Source organism: Mustela lutreola, chromosome 7 (assembly GCF_030435805.1).
Source record: "Mustela lutreola isolate mMusLut2 chromosome 7, mMusLut2.pri, whole genome shotgun sequence".
Lineage (NCBI taxonomy): Eukaryota > Metazoa > Chordata > Mammalia > Carnivora > Mustelidae > Mustela > Mustela lutreola.
Window position 1 is genome coordinate 23,971,257 of NC_081296.1, and position 25,686 is coordinate 23,996,942.

The 25,686-nt window shown below is 38.7% G+C and overlaps 2 protein-coding genes across 14 annotated transcripts in view; one reads left to right on the forward strand and one right to left on the reverse strand.

Moving 5' to 3' along the window:
- Window positions 1–11,703, reverse strand: part of TTC23 (tetratricopeptide repeat domain 23) — a 96,909-nt gene extending 85,206 nt beyond the window's left edge. For 2 of the 9 annotated variants that reach the window (XR_009355324.1, XM_059180129.1), the window contains exon 1: window positions 5,135–5,278. Coding sequence is in view for 5 of the 9 variants with exons in the window: in XM_059180129.1 (XP_059036112.1) it covers window positions 5,135–5,186 (52 nt within the window). In the remaining 4 variants the exon portion in view is untranslated. Of the gene's footprint in view, window positions 1–5,134; window positions 5,279–5,336; window positions 5,548–11,278 lie in introns of those variants that run through there. The other 7 variants (XM_059180125.1, XM_059180124.1, XM_059180126.1 and 4 more) reach the window with 7 other exon arrangements.
- Window positions 11,704–13,540: 1,837 nt separating this feature from the next.
- The window catches only part of LRRC28 (leucine rich repeat containing 28), a 157,181-nt gene continuing 145,035 nt past the window's right edge, over window positions 13,541–25,686 (forward strand). For 3 of the 5 annotated variants that reach the window (XR_009355325.1, XM_059180130.1, XM_059180132.1), the window contains exons 1-2: window positions 13,541–13,636; window positions 17,477–17,704. Coding sequence is in view for 3 of the 5 variants with exons in the window: in XM_059180130.1 (XP_059036113.1) it covers window positions 17,537–17,704 (168 nt within the window). In the remaining 2 variants the exon portion in view is untranslated. Of the gene's footprint in view, window positions 13,637–17,476; window positions 17,705–25,686 lie in introns of those variants that run through there. The other 2 variants (XM_059180131.1, XM_059180133.1) reach the window with 2 other exon arrangements.

The following is a 25,686-nucleotide window of genomic DNA, read 5'->3' on the forward strand; positions in this document are numbered from 1 at the left end:
AAGAATCATTTGAAAATGAAGAAACATTTTGAGGCAATAGTGATATTATTATCTTGATTGTGGTGGTAGTTTCATGGCTTTATACATAAGCGAAGATTTATCAGATTGTACACTCTTGTATATAAATTAAAAAGCTGTTTCCAAATACGTGTGTGTGTGTGTGTGTCTATAGATAGAGACATAGGTATATATAGACCGATATAGATCCATATCGATCTATACAGATATAGATCTACAGATAGATCTATAGATCTACAGATAGATCTATATCTGTATAGATCGATATGGATCTATATTGATCTATCTATCTAATCAGGCTTTCAGAGATCCTTCCCCATTTTTCTCTCTCCCCATGTAGATCCTTCAAACTCCAGTTCTATTATTTACTACAGATAAGGTATCTCAAATTTCACCCTACTGTCATTCATTCATTAAATATTTATTGAATTCCTACTATGAGTAGTGCACTACGTGGAAAACAGTAACTCTAAGAAATGTAAAATCTAGCAGGAAAAAAAAGATCTGGTACACAACTACCATATTACTGATACTGGGTAGTAAGAAAGGCTGGAAAAGTGGAAAGTGGTAAGACTTCAGAAATAAGAACCATTACTGTTATGGGAAATCAGGTTGCTTGGTTGAAAAGCTTTTGAGAACAAGGACAGGGAGGAGAAAGCACCCCAAGTAGAGTGAATAATTAGCAAAGGCAGAAGAGCAAGGTGAAATGGGGCTCTAGCTAGCTGTGGGTGGTTGGTTTGTATCTGGGGTTGGGAACATGGATACAGAACAGCATGTTCCAAACCAACCCCTCTAGTACACAAGACCCACAAGACATTAATGCACCATCTACAAGAGAGGGTTATTGACAAAGATGATCAACTAAGTTGGTAAACACAAACACTGGTTCCACAAAAGGAGGGTCCTACCATAAACATGGACAAGTTTTATTACCTCAAGTCTTCTCAAAGGCTTTAATGTCATATAATTCCTTGTGAATATACCTCAGAGGGATTATAGTACGCAACATTGCCCCTAACTTTTTGGACCACAAAATCCTCTTTTCTGAAATACTCATTAAATGTTATGCAACTGGTACTTTTTTTTTTTTTTTTAAGATTTTATTTATTTATTTGACAGAGAGAGAGATCACAAGTAGGTAGAGAGGCAGGCAGAGAGAGAGAGGGAAGTAGACTCCCTGCTGAGCAGAAAGCCCAATATGGGGCTCCATCCCAGGAGCCTGAGATCATGACCTGAGTCGAAGGCACAGGCTTTAACCCACTGAGCCACCCAGGCGCCCTACTTTTTTTTTTTTTTTAAAGATTTTATTTATTTATTTGACAGAGAGAGAGATCACAAATAGGCAGAGAGGCAGGCAGAGAGAGAGAGAGGGAAGCAGGCTCCCTGCTGAGCAGAAAGCCCAATGTGGGGCTCGATCCCAGGACCCTGAGATCATGACCTGAGCAGAAAGCAGAGGCTTTAACCCGCTGAGCCACCCAGGCACCCCGCAACTGGTGCTTTTTGAGCCCAGTTTGGGAAGCAAGGAGATAGAGGAGACCTGGAAGGCTGGAGCCAGGTTTAGAAGACATCGATTTTAGGCTAAGAGTTTGATTGACTTTATTTGGCAGATAGTGATGAGCCCCTGAAGGTTTTTTCAAGAAAGAGAAATGAAAATGCTGAGACTGATCTGTTAATTGATAGCCGAATGTAATGGGAACCACAGGAAGCAAAGTGGCCACTGATTTTCAAACTTTAGATGGTCTCCTACCATCTTGATAACTGTTAGCGTATCTGTATTGTGCCTACAATATTAACTTTTTCCTTAAGACTAACTTTTTAAAAACCTAAATATTACTTCGGCTTTACCCTAATAAATAATCAGTGATATTATGGGTTTGATGTCGTATTTTCTCCGATACACATTAAAATAAAAACACAAGATTGCTTCTCGGCCTTTTGGCTAAGATCAAGTGTAAAATAAAAACATAAGTATTAATATTTTAAAAGTTGGTCTGTGTTCCACCTAATATCACATTACGCATCATCAATTGTAAACACTGCATAATCTTGGGAAATTCTAAATTTGAGCAATGTCTGACAACCATTTTTAACCATGACCTACCATCTAAAAAGATTTTATCAGGTTTTACTTTCTATAGTTTATATTCTGACAAAGTAGGCATTTTCTCTAAAAGTAAAATTAGAATATTCTATATCCTTCTTAAAACTTCTCCCTAGAAATTCTGGTACCCTCTTCAGTAAGTGGGTATGGTTCTGTAGCCAACTCTTACCACCAGTCAAACGAATCACTGAATATTGCACAGAATGAATTCAGGGGCACAGTGGAAGTGAGAAGGGAACTGAAGGGAAGGATAAGAAGAATTACTGAAAGAAATAATTATGACAGCTTGAGAACTGCTTCAATGTAAAAATTAAAGAAGGGAGGAAGTCAAGACTGACTCTGACATTTTCATCCAGGAACTCTAGATAGGCTTTGGCACACTGTGGCATGGGCCAAGTGCTGTCCACTGTTTGTTTTTATAAATAAAGCTTTATTGGAACACAACACAATAATTTATATATTATCTACAGCCACTTTTGTACTACAACAGGTAAGATGAGTATCTGTGACAGAAACCTTATCGTTCTCAAAGCCTAAAGAGAGACATACTGTCTCGCCCTTTACAGAAAAAGTTTACTGATCCCTAAAACACTGTGATGTCATGGACAGAAGTAGTCAGTAAAGGAAAATGGTCATTTTGATAAGATAATCAATTTGCTTTCAGCCAGATTGAATTTGAGGCTGTGGGAGAAAATTTATATAAGAATCTCCAACTTAGGGCGCCTGGGTGGCTCAGTGGTTAAGCCGCTGCCTTCGGCTCAGGTCATGATCTCAGGGTCCTGGGATCGAGTCCCGCATCGGGCTCTCTGCTCAGCAGGGAGCCTGCTTCCTCCTCTCTATCTCTCTCTGCCTGCCTCTCTGCCTACTTGTGATTTCTCTCTGTCAAATAAATAAATAAAATCTTAAAAAAAAAAAAAAAAAAGAATCTCCAACTTAGAAGTTAGAAATATGCTGGGTCACCTGGTTGGCTCAGTCAGTAGAGTATGTGACACTTGATCTCAGGGTCATGAGTTCAAGCCCCATGTTGGGTGTAGAACCTACTTAAAAAATGTAAAAAACAAAAAAGAAGTTAAGAATATACCACTAGTTCTGAGTGACATCTTTTTAAAGGTCACATTTTTTCCTTTCCTTTTTAAAAAGATTAGTGACTTATTCCATGTCTACATACAAATGGGATTTGAGATGGCTAAAGGTGAGTGTTGAAGAGATTAGACTGGACATAGTTATCAAGGTAAAGTGTGGCCACTCCTTCATAATCCAAAAGAGAGCTTTACAGTTTCACCAAGATGGAAGAAAGTGGGAGCTTTTCTCTCCTTCATGAAATAACAGAGACTGAAAACATGAGAGAGGAAAGAAACTAGCTGAAGGCCAGTGTGTGAGAAAGCAAAACTCAGTCCATCAGTCCCATCAAAACTCATTCCTGGGTAGCCCTTCAAAAACATGAAAGACCAAGCCATAGGTTCAACGTCTAAGCTTTGCTGAAACCCCGCTGTACAGAGACTCTATGCTATCTTGGATGCCAAGATAATGGCTGGCTTTTTTTCTAACAAGCTCTTGACTTAAGCCTTTTCATCTATTCATCCCACTGGTTGATGATTTGATCATTTCAGTAAGTGGTGTGGTCTACAAAAAGAGCAGGAGATTGGGAGGGGGAATCTGAGATTCAAGTCTGTGTGTTGGTCCAGCTACTCATGTGATTTGGGCAATACCAAAAATACCATCACAACTGATGATTATGTAACACTTTATGCTTTCCCATATTTTATCTTCTGTGGCCCTTACCACAGCCATGGGAGATACGGAGGAAGTTATGATTATCCCTTTTTTGATAACTGAGGACAATGAAGCTGACAAAAACCAAGTGACTTGTCCAATGACACACAGGCAGAATCAGGACCCGGGTCTTCTAATAATTTGGTGGTTTCCCACCACATCGTCCCGACTTTCACTGACCCATCTTTAGCACTGGGAAGCAAATACTCTTGCTTTGGAAACCTAAGCCTGCATTTTAAAAACTAATCATATGCTTTTATAACCAGGAAAAGTAACACCTTTGACAGATTTAACCACACTTTATCTTCTACTGAGGGGAGGCAGAGAGGAAATTTTAGAAGCTACGTAAGTAATACGTTGTGTAATATTTGCTATTCTGGGCCTTGAACCTAGTGCTAAACTTTGAAATTGAGCTGATTTTTCTTTCTTTTTTGGCTTAAATCTAAAAAGTGGTTTTTCTCACATTGCCTCTAATATTAAATCCTTAAAGCAACAGTTATAGTTCAAGTACTCACAGGCTGGTTCTACTTTGCACATACTTTTTTGTCTTTAATTTTCAGCCAGAGAGTGAAAGTGAAAAAAAAAAAATTAAGCCATTATTTTAAAATTAGAAGTTTTCACATACGTGTTAAAATCTAGCGTTTGGGATTTCTGGCTTCCTAGGAAAACTCAGAACACCTTCCACACTGGGCCTATGTCATCTCAGGCAACATCAGCGAGAGGGGAATGGCAGGAGCCTTGGCAGCAAGGTGTCAGCTGCTATCACTCCCTATAGCTCCGGGACAGGGAGGCAACAAAGTTGCCACCTGTCCTTGCTCCTGTGTTGCCTTTTTCTTATTTTAAGGATCCACGCCTCTCCTTTCAAAGTGAGAGGGTGACATAAAGGGATGTGGTTTTCCCAGCCCATGCCCCTTGGCACTCATTTCCTAAATTTAATCTAACCTAAATTACCATCACTTTTATAGGATTATCAGATATACCAGTCTTTTATAACCAATAAGAATAGAACAACACACTGTTATTACACAAAGATTCGCCATAAACTGTAACATGCATTCCAATTTCAGAGATGTTTAAACACCAAAAGGTGCATCTCTGAGCTGATTAAATGAATCACATTCCCCTGCCTGGCTTCTGGAAATGTTTGAATCCATGACCTTGCTTTTAAATATGTGTCACTTTCAATGTGTATTGGATCTTATAATAACATGTTAGCATAGACATAGTCTTCCTTTCACTTACTTGGAGCTACATGTTTATCATCAGCTACTTTTCTTTTCTTTGTAATAGCCATAGCTGGGGGTTAAATTTTCATTAGAAATCAGCCCAGGCCCCACACAGTACCCTCTCCCTGCCAGCCTGGGGGAAAGCTTCCCAGGCCTCTCTATCAGTGCCCACAACTGTCAGTCAGACATATCCAATCAATTGATGAATTCTGCCAGACCTGTCCAGTGGAGTGCTGAAGCACATGTCAGTCTCAGATCAAAATAGGAGGAACAAGTCTGAAGTGGGGTCTCAGTCTTCCGTTTCCAAGAGGTGATGTTCAAAAATTTAATAACTGGTGTAGGAGGAGGACCAACCAGTCTATCTAGATGGCAACTATGCTGGATCTCGGATCAGAAGTTCCCCTGCTGTTACAGATGTTAACCATTAGGTGCTGACTTGTTGGGGGATGTAGGGAAGCTTGAGGGAGGGGCAGGACCCCCAGGTCAGTGGCTCCTGGGAAATAACAACCATTATGACTGTATGAGAGTGTACTTGTTAAAAAGCAACTTTGCCCATATGTAAGCTGAGGCATCAAAAAGCCATGAGATGGAAAAACATCCTAGAAGGATACAAAATACCAAAACCGAATAAAAAGGAAATAAAAATATCTGAATAGAACTACAACAAGTAAATAGTTTAATATAAAATATTTACATAAAGCTAAGCCCAGGCCAAGATGGCTTCAGTGGTAAATCCTACTAAACCTTTAAAGAAGAAATATGAATCTTTTACAAATTCTATCCCAAAATAGAGGAGGGAATCCCTTTCAACTCATTCTGGGAGGCCAGTATGATCTTGACAGCAAAGCTGGACAAAGACGTAATAAAACAATAAACCAATATCCTTAAGATTATAAACACAAAAAGTCCGCTACAAAATATTAGAAAACCAAATCTAGCAACATAACAAAGGGATTATACATTATGACCAAGGAGGATTTATCCCATGAATGTAAAATCAATTTAACATCTGAAATCATTAATGCAATACACTGTATTACTAGAAGAGAGGGCAAAATTGCATAATCATTTTAATAAATGCAGAAAAAACATTTGGCAAAATCCAAAACCTACTTAATGAAAAAACTTCCTTAATCTGATAAAGGGCTAATAAAAACTTCTTAAAAACTTCATGCTAACATCACACTTAATGGTGAATATTTGAGTGCTTCTCTTTTAAGACTGGAAACAAGGCAAGGATGTTTGCCGTCTCTACTTGTATTTAAGACTGTAATGGATATTCTGATCACTGCACTAAAGCAAGGTAAAGAAATAAAGGCATGCAGATTAGAAAGGAAGAAATAAAATATTATTACTGGGTGGCATGATCCTATATGTAGAAAATTTTAAGGAAGACACCATACATACACACATACACACACACACATCCCAAAACAAAATGAAAACAACAGCAAAATCCTACTAAAACTGTTAAACAATTTCATTAAGGTTGCAGGATACAAAATAAACAAAAACTGAATATCTATCAATCTGAAAATGAAATGAAAATATTTCCATTCACAGTTGCATCAGAAAGAATAAAATACTTAGGAATATATTTCACAAAAGAAGTACAAAACTTTTACACTGAAAACTATATAACATTGTTGAAAGAAATCAAAGGAGACCTGAATAAATGAGACACATTATGTTCATGGATTAGAAGCCTTCATATTATTAAGATTGCAATACCCCCTAAGTTGATCTATAGATTTTATATAACCCCTATCAAAATCCCAGCTGCCTTTTTTTTTTTTTCCCAGAATTTCACCTTAAATTTATATGGAAATCTAAAGGACCTAGAATAGTTAAAACAATCTTGAAAAAGAACAAAGCTGGAGGAATCACACTTCCCATTTTCAAAACTTACTACAAAGCTACAGTAATCAAAACAGTGTAGTCTGGCATAAGGACAGACATACAGCTTAATGGAAGAGGTTTGAGAGTCCAGAAAAAAAGCCTTTACATTTATGGTCTTTTTTTTTTTTTTTCCTGGGTGACAAGAGTACCAGGTAATGCAATGGGAAAAGAATAGTCCTTCTGACAAATTATGTATGAACCACTGGAAAGGTGCAAGCAAAATAACAAAGTTGGGACCCTACTTCACACCATATGCAAAAATGAACTCCAATTGGATCAAAGACTTAAAAGTAAGAGCTAAAACTCTAAAGGTCTTAGGAAGCAAAGGGCTATGTATGAGCTTGGGTTAGACGAAGATTTCTTATGTACAATACCAAAGGCACAACTGATGAGAGAAAAAGATAAATTGGACTTTATCAAAATTAAAAACTTTCGTTGTTTCAAAAGACACCATCACAGGGGCACCTGGGTGGCTCAGTGGGTTAAAGCCTCTCCCTTCTGCTCAGGTCATGATCCCAGGGTCCTGGGATCCAGCCCCGCATCAGACTCTCTGCTCAGCAGGGAGCCTGTTTCCTCCTCTCTCTCTCTGCCTGCTTCTCTGCCTACTTGTGATCTCTATCTGTCAAATAAATAAATAAAATCTTCAAAAAAAAAAAAAAGACACCATCACAAAAGTCAAAAGACAACTCAAAATAGGAGCACACATTTGCAAATATTTGTGGATATAGCACATATTTGATCAAGGGACTTTAATTCAAAATATGTAACAAATACAATTCAATAATAAGACAAAAAACCCAGGTAAACAATAGGCAAAAGATTTGAAAAGACAATTTACCCGAGAAGATAATGTGAATGACCAATAAGCTCATGAAATGTTCAAAATCACTAGTCATTAGGAAAATGAAAATCAAAACTCTAACGAGAACTACTTCACACCCACCAGAGCAACCATAATCCAAGAGACAGACAATAAGAAGCAAGGATGTAACAAAACTGGACCCCTCAAACACCGCTCATGGAAAGTAAAATTGTATATTCACTGTAGAATGAGTAATTCCTCACAAAGTCAAACATACCTAGAATTACCACACAAATCAGCAGTTCCATGCCTAGATATATACCCAAGAGACCAAAAACACCTGATCACACAAAACCTTGCACACATCCTAGTAGAAGCAGTATTGACAATAGCTAGAAACAAAAAGCAATCCAAATGTCCATCAGCTGGTGGATGGATAAACAAAATGTGGTATATTGTACATAAGACAGAATATTATTTGGCAGTGAAAAGGAATGAAGTATTGATACAAGTTTTAAACTCTAACAACTTTAAGCGATGTGAAAGCCAGAGGCAAAGACCACATATTGTATGATCCCATTTACATTAAAATGTCCAGAAAAGGTAAACCTATAGACACAAAGTTCAATAGTGATTGCCTGGGTTTGGGTAGGAGTAGGGAGCGCCTGCAAATGTGCATAAAGAATCTTTTTAGGGTGCAGGAAATTTTCTAAAATTTGAAGATGGTAATGCTTGCACAACTTTGCAAATTTTCTAAAAAAAAATCATTGAGTAGTATCCTTAAAATGAGTGAATTTTATGGTCTGTAAAGAATACCTCACTAAAGCTATTAAAAATAGCTTAAAAAACTATTTGTTTAGTTTTTTTGTGTAAAACTAAATATTTTTAGTTTAGTTTTTTTAGGTTTTTTGGTAAAACCACAATGCAGTTTTATGTGTAATACTGGCTTTTAAATATCTATGACTACAAGACTTTTTATTTATTTTTTATCTATTTTATTATTTTTCTAAAAGATTTTATTTATTCGTTTGAGAGAGAGAGAGAGAGTGAGCAGGAGACAGGGAGAGAGAGAGCGAGCGAGCAAGCGAGTGAACAGAAGCAGGGGAGGGACAGAGGGAGGAGAAGACTTCACCCTAAGCAGTGAGCCCCACACAGGGCTCTACTCCATAGCCCATGAGATCATGTCCTGAGCCAAAGGCAGGCGCTTAACTGACTGGGCCACCCAAGTGCTCCTACAAGTTTTTTCTAAGTTAGGTCGGCCCCAATTCCCAAAGATAATGTGGCAGAGGCTCCCAACTCTTGAAAACCAATCCTAAAATAATAATATGGTTCTGTGAATAGATAGCTCAATGCATTAGTGCCTAGCACCTATTAGGCCTCATAAATGTTTACTGGAGGAACAATTAAACACTCTTCCTGGTGTGATTTTTCTCTCCAAACACCTCATACACAAGATACCTGAAACTCAGTTACTTAGGGCATTTTTTTTTTTTTTTAATTTTAAACTAAAGAAAAATAAATGCCAATGTCCCCTGCACTGCAAAGATGGTTAGGGTATACAGGGGAGTAAAGAGATGTTTGAGTAGATCTGATGAGTACTGCAGCCCACCACATCAGTCCTCTGCAGCAGGAGACCCTGTCTCAGAGTTCTCTGCCAAAACCAAAGCTTCCCCCTTCTGGCTCCACCTAAGTAAGAACCACTGATCAACAACTTAGGATCTTTTGAAGCAAGGTTTGAGGCAGGAGACAAGAACCCTGCTTGGTGTCTCTGAAGAACTCTGCTTTTTTGGAGGGGGTGGGGATAGCTAATCCTTGATTCACTTTTGTTTGCCCAACACTGAGGAAAGTAATCTGGTACGTGCTGGCAACCCACTTCGTGTATGTAATTTAATTTCATCTCAGAGAAACAGGTCAAGTGAAAGCCTACAGTCGAGTAAGAACACCTTCCATCCTCCTATGATGTCCTTCAATAATAAGGTTGTTTTGTTTTTGTTTTTGTCTTTTTTTGGGGGGGGGTGTTGAAATTCCTTCAATTCAATTGAATAGAACCAAGAAACACACTTAAATCCTGAGGCAAAAGGAGCAAGAACTGAGCCAAGGTGATTAACAATCATGTTTACTGCATTACCTGCACCACCACGAACACCACACCTAGTAAAATTTGTATTTGTATCACTAAACAATAAAATAAGTTCAATGCTTTAAAAGAATACAAGGCCATGCCTCAAGGTTTGTTAGTCCACCATGGGAAAGGGAAGTTACGTGGATAAAATCTCTTAGGAGGCTGCTACCAATCTGTACTCCATTATTTACAATATTTAATCCTTTCATTTCTGGTCTCTATTTTGGAACCATCTTAATTTACATGATCAGTTTAATATTTTTCCATTACTATTTTCATTAGGTCTCACTCCTGCTGAAAACCCATGACCAAACCCCTTGAATTCTGGCAATTTTGACTCTTCATGCAACTTCTGTCCTTTTTGCTTTTTTTTTTTTTTTTAAACAAATAAAAAAACAAAGTCTCCAAATGAACCCTGTGCTGCAGCCTGAGGTAATTATTCTTTAGGCTTACACATATTTGCTAAGAGCTCATCTACTCCCTGGGATGCCACTTCCCTTCTTTTTGATCTACTGAAATTTTTACTATTGCTCGGACTGAATTGGTTTGTAAGCTCACTGTGAAGCTCTCCCCTGATTATTTTAGCTCACTCTGATCTGCACTCTTGAAGTGCTTGTGGTCTACAATACCATCTATGCATCCAGAGCTTTTGACTTAAATGTTTTGAGCCTCATTTTCCCAGCTAGAGCATGAGCTTCTGGAGGGACTTAATTTTATTATTTCATATCCCCATATAACAGAAGCCATTCAAGAAATACTTACTGCGTATCTACTATAAGTTATGCCCTGTAGAGATATAGATGTACCGCTAAGTATATTTGTTAGTTGAATTACTACCTAAAGATTCTTTAAGATGCTGTGTTTTGGAATTACATATTGGACTGAATCCTAAAAAAGGTATTAAGTTGCTATTTCAAATATAAGTTATTCTTGTTTATTAAGATTTTCCTGAACTTTCATATTTTAGTTTTAATGAAAATCTCATTTTGAAAATATAAATATTGGATTTCTTTTTTGAGAATTCATCCTTAACGTTAATTACCTACTGGTTCTGCTTCCTATAACAATATTATGTTTTCCTCAGTCATTGGCAGATTTGTCTCTGAATTTCCTAATCTACAAAGATACACAAAATTTGGATCCAAAACTGATTCTAATTTCTTTTCTATTTTCTGATAGATGAATTGTCTATTATGCTAGGTATAATATACAAAAATACCCATTTCACTGAAAAATTACAATAATATTACTAAGTGTCTCTTTAAATCCGTATTAAAGCAACAACAACACACCACAGCTTTTTAGGGTATATTATAATCTATAATTACTCTTATTACCTTGTTCCCTTTAGCATCCCAAAATCCACTGATTATTTGGAAACAACATTCTTCCAACCTCACCCTAAAAACACTTTCTGAAAACTCCTCTTCCTGTCACACTTAGATTGTGCCTGTATGTTAAATTCTCCTTTGACGCTTATTCCTTTAAAACTACCGAAAAACCGGAAAAGTTTCTTTAACTCTCAAATCTCTGTGTCGTAAAATCCTTTGTCAGTTTACCCCGTACGCAGGAGAGGTTCTCCGTTTCTTTTTCCAGCGAATTACACAGTTGTCTCCGCAGCCTGATTTGCCAGTTTGGTTCCCGCTGTACCAGCTTGTGATTCTTTGTACAAATTAATAACCATGAAAAAGTCTAAAGCAGGGCAGTTCCCGACTAAATTATAGTTGCCTTTTCCCGTAAAGCAACTTGGTACCTCACAAAACTCCAGGCGAAGAATGAATGATAGAGCACGCACCAATGGGGAGTGGAGAACAGGATTTTGTCGAAGTTTGCAACCCAATCCTGGGGAGCCAGAGGTGGGAATTTTAAAACGTTTTTGTTTTTGTTTTCTTGGAATTTTCTTAAAGTGGCATCGCTGCCTGTTGATGTTAAAAATTGTCAAGATCGCAAAATCGTTAGCTTAAAGCATTTTGAGTGAGGCAAAATGGGAAAAGAGACACATTCAAATGGCCATTCTGACGCAGAGAATCCTTTGGCTATTTTTGTGTCAGTTTCAGGGGCGTAGAAGTTATTGCAAGAGGATTCATTTTTTTTGTGATCAACATCAGATGTTAAGTTAACGCGTTATAATATTTCATTTTTTAAAGAAATGAAGACTACGTGACTAACATTGATGCTTTAAACATTTGTCGTCCTATTGCTAATCATTTTGGGATCACTTTGCAATATTAGGGGCCAGACTCGTTATTTGGGTCTATTCTTAACACCCTATTTTTGTTTTTACGCAAACTGTAGGTTTCCTCATTATAAGCCTAGCAAAAGGTCTTAAGCACTACAAATTCTTAGGTATTTAGCAATGTGTATCAAAATTCTTAGAATTACATGACATTCCCCATGCCATATACTTCAGTAACTTCTGAAAACCAGGTTAATAAATAGGAAATTAGCATTTCATTATAACTCGTATCCTGTTGTGGAGTAGGTGTTATTTAGTATAACTCTCCTTTTGAGATTATTCATCTCTAAACGTAACTAAATAAACCAACGCGAAACTGGTTAAAAAGTCAAGGTTGCTTGACAATGCATCGCTGGTAAGTTCATCAGCAACAAGCTTTTCAAAGAACAATGAATGGCAGCAGTTTCAGGAGAGGAAGTTCACAAAAACTCTTCATTTCAGAAAGTTATCAAATTAACAAACAAAATATTTTAAAAATAAAGTTGTTTTAAAAATGATCCCTCACAGTGTTTGGAATTCTTTTCTTTTTAACCGGGATAAGGCTCTCTTCCTTTGATGTCTCCTTCGGCTGACATAGGAATTTTCGTCTTGAAAACATATTTATTGACGGCCTACTCAGTCACGCTAGGAAGCTGCTATTGTCCTTTGAAGCGATCGTTCCTCACAAGAGTCCTCGGATATTTCAAGCGAGGAGACGAGGTTAGCCGTCTCACCTTTGGAACAAACCTGTCTGTGCGCACAGCGAGCCCTTAAGTCCCATGCTACTTGATAACTAACTTGGTATCACCACTTGATAACTAACCTTGGCCATCTTACATCAACCCACAGGACCTCAGTTTTTCATTCGTTAAGCGAGTGTCATCAAACTACCTGTGTCTTGAGATTGCTGTGCGGGTTTAATGAGATTATGCATAGCTCTTAGAACGCTGCCTGGTACACAGTAAGCGCTCGGGTGTTGTTATTGTCGTGGGAACTCCCCAATGTATACAATGAACGAGAGCCGGAGCGCTTGAACGAATGTAGGTATTAAAGAACACCTCAGTTACACGCAATTCCTGAGGTTCGAGCGCGCTAGATCGCCCTCTCAAAAAGCAAAGCAAAAGACTGCAAACATGCCTGCAAAACTCCAGCCGGAGCCGGAAGCCAATGTTGAGCGGCGGGCGGGGCCAGTCTGGAGGAAGCCGCGCTCTTGACCAATAGGCACATCGCTTGGAAAACGAACTTCTCGTCCGTGCAGTTTTGAAACCGCGAGAACAGGGACGAATTATCGCGATGTTCTCTCTTTCTCTCCACAGCTCCCTCTTCCCCCACTCTCGGTGCTGCGCGGTCGGGCCCGTCCCGCCCCGCCCCTCACCTTCTGCACCTCGCCCCGCCCCCCGGCACCCCGCCCCTCCCGCAGACCCTCGGCTCGCAGTTCAGCGCCGCCTGCGCCCGGAGCGCTGGCTCCGCCGGCGCCGAGGTGAGTGCGGCCGCCTGTCGCGTCGGATGGCGCGCGTGGCTAAGGGCACCCCCTGGCCCGGCCCCCGGCTAGCGCGCCGGGTTCGGTAGAAGCGTCCGGGCAGCGGCGAGGGGTCCCTGGCCGGAGCGGGCCCGTCTCGGCCTCGGGTCGCCATAGCTGCCGGGCCCTCCCCGCCCTCCGTGGCCAGAGAATCCCGATGCCGGGTCTGCGAAATCCCTGCCCCTGGGTTCGCCGCTTCCAAACCGTAATGACCTTAGTTAGTGTTTGGTTAACACGGGCAAAGCGGCAGGTGTTTTGCTTCAGACTTACTGAGAAAACAACCTTTTACAAATGCTTTTAATGTACAGTTTTTAATTCTCTAATCTCCAATTTAGGAAATCGGAGTGGGTATTCTACTGAATGAAATACGGAAGTCGGTTGGAGGGTCTTCTTTCCTTTTACACACGCCTGCTTAAAATGTGTGGAATTTTCTTAAGGTGGGAGGGTGTGTTTATTTGTTTTAAACAAGAATAAAGTGGATTGGTGTTTACATGTCGGAAAACTTGTGGAGGTGCGGTTGACTCTGTTCAGTTAATTCAGTTAAGTATACTATTTGTCTTTAATCGTAGATAAGAGGTAGTGAAGGGAATTTATGTAAGAAAATTACCCATCCTCTTACAGGCTGTATATTGCCAAATGAATGCGTTTTTGGGAAACCATTAGCATTATTTATAATAAGCAGCTTTCAGATTTCATTTGCGGAGACTTTATCTTCCAAACTGCCTTAGTAGCCAGTGCATTTTAATAGGGTGTAATGATGTTTTAAAGGCAGCTCATTCCCAGCCCTAAGGATTCAGAAGGAAAACAATTAGGTTATACCAAATTCTCTCTCTGGATCTCCCATCAGGGAGTGTGGATTTTGGATATGGTTTCGCTTTGTAGTCTTACCTTTGTATAAGCTTTGCCTACTACTTAAGAAAATGATGGTAGAGGAGAAACACAGCCCCCACTGAAATGTCTGAAAGGCTATCTTGTGAGGCGGGCATGGGCTTTGGAGTCGATCCACCTGGGTTAGAATTCTGGCAAGGTACTCTGAGAAACTGCTTCCATATCTATAAAAGAGGGTAAAAATGTCAGCGCAATGCAGAGTTGTACAGATTAGGATCTTTATGGCACATAGCTGACACTCAAGATGTAGTATCTGCAAGATGACCATAGATTATAGAGTGAAAAATATCTACCTTGCAGTGTTACATGTCCTGCTTCCGTCCACCCATCAGCTGTTTGAGGGTCTGCTTTGCGTTAGATACTGTGCATAGGCAAGTATACTAGAGTGTAGAAAGCAAAGATCTCTGCCCTCAGGAGCTTACAGTCTCTTGGGTATTTCGACAATAGACAGGTACATCAATAAATATTTCAATTACAGATTGCAAGGAGTCCTACATATAAAAGAAATGGGTTTCTCTGAAAGAATAACAGAATAGTTTTGGATAGGGAAGTGATTTTTACTTTGAAACTCAGAGTTGATGGGGTAGTGTTTTCCAGGCTAAAAGGAGAAAAGCAAATGGTGTGCAGAGTTTGGCTCTTGAAATTTCGAGACTGGGAAAAAAAGGACTAGAAAAGCCCAGGAGCTTGGTGGGAAGCCAGGGAGGGTGCTGCCTGATAAGGCTGGAGAGGCACGTGGGACCAGATTGTGAGGAGCTCTCAGTGCCTGATAAGAGTATGATTTTCTAAAAAAGCTTTTGCAGGTGGTATTTAGTTGATATGTGTGCACTGGGGAGTGAGTTTATCCGGGAAAGGTATGGGATTTACGTTTTAAAGGCTCCCTGCTAAGTGATTATGCAGATGGCCAGCCGGGAGATAACAGTGGCTTTTGCTTTTGGCTGGTGGAGAGATGTGATTGGATTTGAGATGTGTTTTGGAGGTAGAAACCACCAGCTTTAAGATCCTTTGGAGGCGGCAGGTGAATGACAGGATGGAATCATTCCTGACTTCCAGCCCTCCTGTTTACACAGCTGGGTGGATAGAGGTGTGTGCCATTAATTGAGATGAGAAACACTGGGGAGAATTTGGACTGGTCATGGGAATCAAAATATATTTAGTTTGAGGCACTTGTGAGACTTCTAACCTGCTTCAGGTTTACTACTTAAGTGAATTGTAACCCAGGAAAATTCCCTTTCCACACAGAAGCATTGAAGTTGTTTCTACCTTAGTTCCCCCTTGCTTTACAGGTGGGAGAATTAAAATGTAGAAAGATGAGTATGTTGTTCAAAGTCACATATGTCTCATAAAAATAGATAGGTGTGTAAGTGGAATCAGTAGGAGAAAGTTTTACATTCTCATATTGCTTTGGGGTTATTATCGACTTCTGTGTTGTCTGCTCTTTTAGATAAAATGACAAGTGCTTTCTTATTAGCTAGGATTTTGAGTTTGGAAATAATAGAAAATAACCAAAAAAGTTATCAAAACTGCTTATTGAAAGCTTGTTACTACATTTTGCACTAACTTGATGTTAATTCCCAGTGAAAGTAGTTTTTCTTTAAAAAAAAAAAAAATCCTTTGAAAGATACTTTCTCTTGAGTTTGAGAAACGATGGCCAGGAAGAGGAGAGTATAATCTTTGAACAAATCTCAACATTTTAGTGTTTTCACATTTCCTTAATATCCTATGGAGTCCTGTGAGTGTCTGTGTATATAAAGAACCCAGGCTTTAAAATCCACTGGACAAGCCTCTTCGCTACCCCAAGGGGGGAAAAAAGTTCTTGCTTTTATCCCTTATGAGCTGTTTGACCTTGGAGAAATTATTGAAGCTCTGAGTTTGTTTCTTATGTGAATGAAGTTTGTTTCTGCTCTGTGCCTAGTTGATAAGATGGCAAATGTTATTTTTCTTCCTACCCTGTTACTTTCAGAGCTGGAAGGGAATTTATTTATTTATTTAAAGATTTTATTTATTTATTTGACAGAGATCACAAGTAGGCAGAGAAGGCAGGCAGAGAGAGAAGGGGAAGCAGGCTCCCTGCCAAGCAGAGAGCCCAATGTGGGGCTCGATCCCAGGACCCTGGGCTCATGACCTGAGCCGAAGGCAGAGAGGCTTTAACCCACTGAGCCACCCAGGCACCCCTGGAAGGGAATTTAATCTGTTCTGGGTTCTGGCATTTACCAATAAATTGCTGTCTCCATTTTTTTTTTCTTTTTTTTTTTTAATGTCAGGCAACTGAGGCCCGGAAAGATTGTAATAAAATAATACAAGGTTCTTATTTCCTGGTCATAATTTCTTCTTACATCGAAATAATAAAACCGTATGTTCCTGACATGCTTCCTTACTACTTCTGATACTCTACAAAGCTAAAAAGAAAGAAAGAAAAAGATAAAAGAAAGAGAAAATAAGAATATAGGACAATATTCTATAGAAATGAAGAAAGTGAAGGTATCAGTGATCTATTTTTATATATGTTTATAAATATTTTTGAAATACCTTAAGCTAAACATAAAATGAGGGAGTTCAAGAAGGAAATGGCTTTGCCATATCTGATTTTTCAACTTTCTTTAGTTGCAGGTTATAAAACTGGTCTCCGTTCTGTTAGGCATTCCTGTCTCAAGTTCAAGAACTATTTTTTTTCCATTAGGACCGTGGCTGCTAAATGCTAAGTTAGCTTAAATAGTGAAGGCATGTTTAATGAATAGTTACTCATTTTAATCTAAATATGTGTGACACATTTAGTCGTTAGGAAAGAAAAATACAGGGATTGAATGTCTAATTCTCTTTTTAGCATCTGCAAATAGCTCTGTGCTCTAACTGGCTTATTTGGCAATGCTTATAACCAGTATCATAATTATTCAATTTTTTTTTTGTTCTCTTTAGAAATGGACCAATTTTGACAAGATGTAGTGCTGTAGCGTGCCTGATGGGATATGTTCAGTCATGGCATCTGAACTCTGTAAGACGATCTCTGTGGCAAGGCTGGAAAAGCACAAGAATTTGTTCTTAAATTATAGGAATCTGCACCATTTTCCATTGGAGTTACTGAAAGATGAGGGACTACAGTACTTGGAGAGGCTCTATATGAAAAGGAACTCCCTTACAACCTTGGTACAGTATTATATTGCATTTAAAACATTTATAATGTGGGCCTGACCAAGATATAGCTTACTTATCCTAGATATTCAGACCAAGTTGTACATCCCCTCTTGTTATATAAACAGGTACTAAAAATGCATATACAGGGGTTCCCATTAGCTGAGGATTCATTATCCGAGTCCCTGCAGTATGGGGTTGCAGGAAGAGTTGTAAGGGAAAGCAATATATTCACTAAATATACCACTTATAGATTTAGTCTCCATTCCAAAAACCCCACTACACTTAGCCTGTGCATCTATCTCTGTTTCTTTGTGTGATAAGTTTCCTAGATGATTTTTGGATGTTATCATATCCATTGGACCAGTTAAAAAGTAAAGAAGAGAAAGGCCAACAAAGATGAATGACCTTGAGTTGCATTTACAAAGAGATGATTTGAAGATTAAAATATTAAAACATGCATTTGGAAAGCTATTGATATAGCCTTTCTTTCGGGGGGAAGCACATAACAAAATTATCCTCCCAAACCAAAAAAATCTTTACTATTGCATCGTGAAAATCAAATGATGTTGAATTGGACTATTATCCAGTTTGTTGAAAAAATTTTTGCTGTAGAGACAACATTTGATTCATTCTTTGTGTTGTAAGAATAAGCAGATGGTTATCATTATAATCTTATTTTTTTATTACATATAGGGCTTTATTATATATTTCATTACATATTAAGTTTTATTACATGTCAGATTTAAAAAACTGTTTAGAAATTTTCTTAAGAGAATGTATTACTCTGGCTTCTTATTCCTACTCTTATTGTAAAATTTAGTCTCTGTTTTAAATGTATGTGCTTTATGTGACCTTTTCTGGTTATCACTTAACCTTGTTTGAGTCTTACACTTGATTTCTTATTCTTACTCATTTTATGATGTCTTATTTCTTTGTGAGCGGACCTATTTTTCATCTCCTTTTCTTTATTGGACCATTCTGTCTATTTGAAAGTATGCCTTACTGGCTTCATTTAGATGGAGTGTTTTTGTGGAAAAGTTTTATTTAATCTGTCTAAAATACCTCCAATGAGTAGAGAACGTAAAATTTATTTATCTTGCTGTATCTGACAGTAAATGGAAAAACGTCTTTCATTTTTAGTGTTTGGCATTTTGACTTATAAGTTATTTTGAGTGCCTACTTAGGTTTTTTTAAAGTAAATTTTTCAGTTTTAAAATTTTAATTATCTTAGTGATCAAACTTAAATAGCATAATTATAGTAATCCTTTTTGTGAAATCATCATTGTGTGAGGTGAAACCATATTTACCAAGTGTTTTTACCCCACTTTGAGGAAGAAGTGTTGTAGAAATAGTTTGTCAAGGATTATAGCCCAGATTTCCCCACGTTTGTTATTGATGTACAAAGGAAAAGCTGTGAGAGGAGAGGATTACTTCTCAACTATTAGTCAAAGTCCCCTGGAGTAGAGTACGTTCTAAGAAATTGACCTTCATTTCTAAAAGTTACAGTGCGCTTTTGGTTTTGTGGCAGTTCCTCAGCTGCAGTTTTCAATTTATGAAAATATTTAGGTATCTGCTGTACAGTTGGAACCAATATTCGTAATGGCTTATAAGCATACTTTTCAAGTTCATACTTTACTGCTCTTTTGTTCACCAAAGATTAAATTGTTGCATATGTTTACAATGATAGGCGTATGTGTTTTATTTGAATGCCTTTTAATGAGCTGGAACATCTGATTCATGTGCATCAAAGAGCTTTTAAATTGTAGAGTGCTATACAGAGATCAGGGTGGTAGGAATTGTAGTGGACATTCCATTCCCAGATGGTACTGAAAACCAGTGTAGTCTAGGACTGGCTTAACATGCAGGTTTTTGAAAGCAGATGAAGTAATACTTATCCTAGAGTGCTCTAAACTCTACTTCAGGCTTTGAGGATGTTTGCTGGTTTTGCTGATCGGTATATTTCCTGTGTTAGATTTGGTATGTGGAATATGACTTACAACTATAATACTGTCCAAAGGAAAAACAAAACAAAACATGTCATTGGAAACAGATGGTATCTTTAATACCATTATGGGTTCATTGACTTTTTTTTTTTTTTTGTAGGAAGCTTGGGAATCTGCCAGTAATCTCCATTTTCACACTGTTTTATTATTTATTTATTAACACTGTTTTATTGTGTTTACATCCTTTCTCTTTAATATTCCCCCTCCCTTGTCTCCCCATCTCTCACTCTATGAAGCCTTGCTGTGAAAAGAGAAGTTGATGATGCACACCTCTGCCCTTCTTCCTCTTCCCCGTCAAGGTGCTTGATATAGGGCAGTGGTTTATATTTTGCAGGATGAGTGTATATTAAATATTCAGAATTTGGGGAATGCTGCATTAAAACTAAATCACAGCAAAAGCTTTTTTTATGCATTTGAAAGACTAAACTCATATTTTAATTACAAAAATGATACATGCCCTAATATCAGTGAACGTGGAGGAACATATGGAAGGTAGTCGTCTCTTCAGCCAGTTATATACTGTAGAGTAACCAATGTTAATAGTTCGGTTGTGTCCTTCTACAGCTTTACTTGTATTTATGTAATTATATACTTTATCCCCTTTTTAAACAACAAAATAGAATCACACTGTATATATTTCGTTGTGGGTTTCTCTTTACTTCATGGTATTCTCATTCCACTAACCTCTTGGCCAGGAGATACATATACATCCTCATTTGTGCATGTGTGTTTGTGTGTACGGTCAAGTCTTAAAAGTGGGATTAATGAGTCAATGGTAGGCACATTTTACATTTTAAAGTACTTTTAAAAAAATAATTTATTTGTTTTAGAGTGATCACAAATAGGAAGGGTAGAGAGTGAGGAAAAGAAGATCTAAAGCAGACTGACCCCGAGCCTGATGCCAGGCTTGATCTCATGACCCCAAGACCAAGGTTGAGCCGGAACCAAGAGTCAAATGCTTAATGAACTGTGCCACCCAGGCACCCCATTTTAAAGTACTTTTTATCAGTATAGTTGACCCTTGAACAATGCCAGGGTTAGGGGTGCTGACCCCATGCTCAGTCAAATATCGACGTTTACCTTTTGACTACCCCAGAACTTATCTTCTAATAGCCTACTGTTGGCCAGGAGCCTTGCTGATAACATAAACAGTTGATTAATACATGGTTTGCTTGTTACATGTATTACATACTATGTTCTTACAATACAGTAAACTAGAGAAAAGAAAATGTTATTAAGGGGGCACCTGGGTGGCTCAGTCAGTTGAGCATCTGACTCTTGAATTCAACTCAGGTCATGATCTCAGCATCATGAGATCAAGCCCCATGTGGGCTCCATGCTCAGCAGGGAGTCTGCTTACGATTCCCTCCCTCTGCTCCTCCCCGCTACCCCCGTGCACTCTGATGCACACACTCTTTCTCAGGTAAACAAATAAATAAATAATCTATTTTTAAAAAGCAATACATAAGGAAGGAAAATATAGTTGTAATAATACCGTTTTGAAAAAATCCATATTTAACCAACTGAACCACCCAGGTGCCGCTTAAAACATTTTTTTGACATGAGTCAATTTATAGAAGAATTCAGTTATGTAATTAATAGGTGAATAAGTAGTAGTTAGGAAACATGATTTTGGTTTCTAACATTTATTTTAAGAGTTGTGAAGTCTCACATTTGTGGAAGTTAGAAGATATTTACAATAGGAAGTATAGGTTCTGTGTTTGTCATGTGATAGGTAGTCACACAGTTCTTGAATGAATAGATAAATGAATATGAAGTAGATTAAGGTAAGGATTATTAATATAGGTATAAGTGTTCCAGACTGAGAGCCTTCAAGGTCAAGGACTCTGTTTTAAATTCTGCATCCCTGTGCCTGGTGTACTGCCCAACATTTGTAGAACCTATAATCTAATTCTGTGTAGCAGGATTATGGGAGATTTTTTGAAGAAGATGCTGTTTACACTGACACTGAAGAATGACTCTGGCAGGAATTTAGGAGGAAAAATATTCATTCAACATGTATTTAGTGAGTATTTGCTCTGTACCCAGTCCTCTTCAAGGCTCTTATTTGGAACAAATTCTTATAGAATTCTCATGGAATTTTCATTTGTTCACATCCCAAGCTGAAGGGAAAGTATGAACTAGAAGTCAATGGCAGAAGGTTCAGAGGACAAGCCTAGGTGCCTGTTTTGCCGAGAGCAGTGGGCTTTTTTGTTTGTTTGGTTTTTGTTCTTCAGTGCCTGAGAACTGAGGAACTGAGGGTTTCTAGAGATGGCTGAGGTGGGGGGTTATGGGGGGATGGAGCAGCGATGTGTCCTCACTTCAGCCAGAGCAGCTCTCCTTCTCTTAGCTTTGTATATTGGTACTCTCTACACCAACTCCGACGTAGGTGGGATGTGTAGATCTAGTGAATGTTTTCTCACTCCTTTTAGCAGAACCATTTATTCAGAAAGTTCACTAAATAATAGATGAAACTGAAATTATTCTTCTTTAGGAGACGGGATAGGCAGGAGTCTTGCTCAAACCATACCTCCTTCCCTTCCAAGGAGCTATCTGGGTGGTCTAGGAAGCCACAGAGTGGAATAGAAAGCCACTAACTGAGCACAGCTGACATGAGAATTCTACATTGTGCCCGGCAAGGCCATCTGCTTGGGGACTGAAGATTTGTAGAGAATGCAGGTTTGAAATGATTGTTGGGAAGAGTCACATGGAGGTTTGACTAGAGAAAGATAGTAGGATTGTTGGCATTAGTCAGCAAGCTGTCTGTTGCTAGACTTATGGTGGAACCATCTGCTTCTTTAGGGGATTTTCTCCTGCAGTACCCAACTGTCAGCGGTAGGAAGAAGGTGGACTGTTGCCTGCCTGCAGGCTTAGGTTTTTTCCAGGTGGATACAGTGCAAGTGCAGAGGGACTAAGGAGGTTCGGGAATTTTGCATTAACATCTGGGGACATGGAGGCCGGGGTAGGGAATGTGAGCTGGATTGGAGGCAAAGAAGGAAAGGAGGAGTGAATAAACAGGGAGAATGGAGAGGGGCCAGTAGACCCACTGATGTTGAAGAATCGTATTGGGTATGACTGGGTAAGCCATCTAGGGGAATGGGACAGGTGGTTGTGGAGAGAGACTTAAATGGTGGAGAAGTTTCAGGTAAGGTCTGGATATGAGTGTGCAGGATGAAGGAGGCTGAGGTGAAGGCTACCTCTGTCCCCCCTCATTTCCCCCACTGGAAGAAGCTGGAGTCTTTCTAATTGTTGGAGAATAGTTTGGAAGCAGCAATCACCAGTTCTGCCTCCTAACCTGGAAGTTCATGAAGGGAGGGAATTAGCAGTGGGAGCATTTGAGGACTACAGTCTTCAAAGGGGTTGTTTCAGTGTTCGGTAGCCAAACCCAGTATTAGGAGGTAACAGACCCCCGGGGTTCCATGTGCTTAACCTCCTTGGACTTCATTGTTTTTCGTTTATAAAATAAAAGGCCACAGGAGACTTGAAGGGGAAAAAAAGAAATCTCAGTGTGGAAACAAAAGCACTTAATGGATCTGCCAGCTTCTCTTAATGAGGACGGTAGGCAGGTTTTTCTGGGGCCATGAAAGGGTGACCTACCCAGATACTAATGGAACTCTCACCCGTTGCTAGTTTTGCTTATAAATATGAACGGACAAGAAAGAGACATCTAAATTTTAATGAAAGGAATTTGGCTTATGTCTGAGCGATAAGAGCAGATGGATCTTGATTAATCAGTTAATCTATGCAACAATACAGAATTTAACTTAAAAGTGATATCCTAGGATTGAAGGGAAGAAGAGGTCTGTTCATATTTCTGAATTGGGTTGGGGCATAAGGCACAGAACTGTTTCCTTGTGACCCAGGAGAAGGCATTCTTGACCTTCCCTATAAAATATAAATGGACAAATTATAGAAGAATAAAAATAGAACAGAAAAAGATGTTTTAACCTCCAATAGAAGATAAAACATTGATCATCCTTTCCTATTAGATTGGCAAAAACTAGTATCTAGTGTTGAAGCTACTTGATGTGGGAGACTAAGAAGATCCTCTCACACACTATCAGATGGAGTGGAGGTGGCTGAATATTTTTGGTGGGTGGTTTGACCACATCTGACAACATTTTGCATAAATATGTGTTTGAATCAGCATTTTTCACTTGTAAGAATTTACCCAATGGAACAAATGTCAAGTGAACCAGGATGTTCATCACAGCATTGGATAGAATGAAAAATTGTGAAAACCTCAATATTCATCATTATGGGATTGGTTAAAATCTGATAAAATGATAGTATCATTTGAGTCTTTAGTAGGTTCCAGGCACTCTCTTTTTAGTAATTTACATTATTAAATTAATTAATCCTCAAGACAATTTTTGTGAAGTAGGCACTATTATTATCCCTACTTCATAGGCAATAAGCTAAGGTATTAAAAAGGGCTTAGGTCAGTCTTATAGTGATTATAAAGGTATGGATGGGGGGCAGGCAAGAGAGTGGGGGCTGGAAGAAAAAGCCTTACTTAAGTCTGTAGAAGTAAAAAGGGAAGGCGCTCTTAAGTTTGGTTTATATTTTTTTCACTAAGTACTTACTTTTACAATTAAAAATAAATTATTATGAGATTACTGAGGGCCTGGGCAGCTCAGTCAAGCATCTGCCTTCAGCTCAGGTCATGATTCCAGGGTCCTAGAACTGAGCTTACCCTGCTCAGCAGTGAGTCTGCATTCCCTCTCCCTCTGCCCCTCCTCCCTGCTTATGCCCCACCCTCAAATAAATAAAGAAATAAATAAAATCTTACAAACCATAAGAATGAGATTGTCAGCATATATATAGTACCATAAGATCTTAGGCAGCTCTCAAGTTGCATTAATCAGCGAGTGTAGATACTTTGATTTACAGTGATGGTGACGCCTGCCTGCCCTTCTGTTGTGCTGACATGGGTGGCTCCTGCCGCTGGTGGCTGGGTTGAGGGTGAAAGGGGTCCATGTCTGGGAAAGTTACACAGCTGTGCCCTCCACCCCCTTGGAATTTGGTAATAGTAAGATCTGGATTAAATGAACATCAGAACATCTTAAAGGGAAAGCAGTAAGGAAATGGTAAGAGCATCTGGCCAACAAGTGTGGCAGAAAAATTTGGGAGAGAGGATTAAGTTTTCTTTTTGTTTGTTTGGTTCACTTGGAGTTCTAACATAAGGGGCTCCTTGTTTTTCTGTAACTTGTTGGTCCCTTCCAGATTCAACCACTGCTGGGGTCCAAGACCCCCATATTCACTGCAATTCTGCATCTGAAACTAATATTACAGTGTATGTTAACTAGATGGAATTTAAATAAAAACTTGAAAAAAAATCAGTAATGTCATTTTTATCATTTTTGTCATGGAAGTCCAATTGCCGCTATAGTTAGTGCTACATATTTGTAGTGCAAAGCAGGGAAGAAAAATTATCTCAGCATTCTTTTTAAAGGCACCTCAAAGACAACTTCAGAAGCAACGTAATTTGTCCACTATTTGAAAAATTCTCTATACCTCATTTTTTCCCTTTCTCTCCCTTTTGAAGTGGCTTTGTTTATGTTTGTAGTGCTTTATATCAAGCACTCTGTGAATTTCCAGTGGAATTTTTATTTTAGTGAACAAAACAAAGAGAAATTTGGATATTTGCTGCAGATTTTTCATAGCTTTCCTTTTGGATGCATTAAAACAAATAACTAAAGATATTACGCTCACATTTCCAAATAACTAGTATTTTCCCATAAAACTCTGACATATGTTTTGGATTATCTTTTTTGTATTGCCTATGAATACATTACCCATTGTTTGCACAGCATAGTCAAACTTGAATTTTTTGCTGGGAAACAGGATGTCAGGGGTAGCTTACAAAGCATATATAAACTTGGAGTGGTGCTTGACCTGTGAGTGATTGCACAGCCTTTGCTAGGAGTGCTCTTCTCTTAGCAAGAGGGGTTGGTGAGCTGTTAATGCTCTCTAGCACCTTTCTTCTCA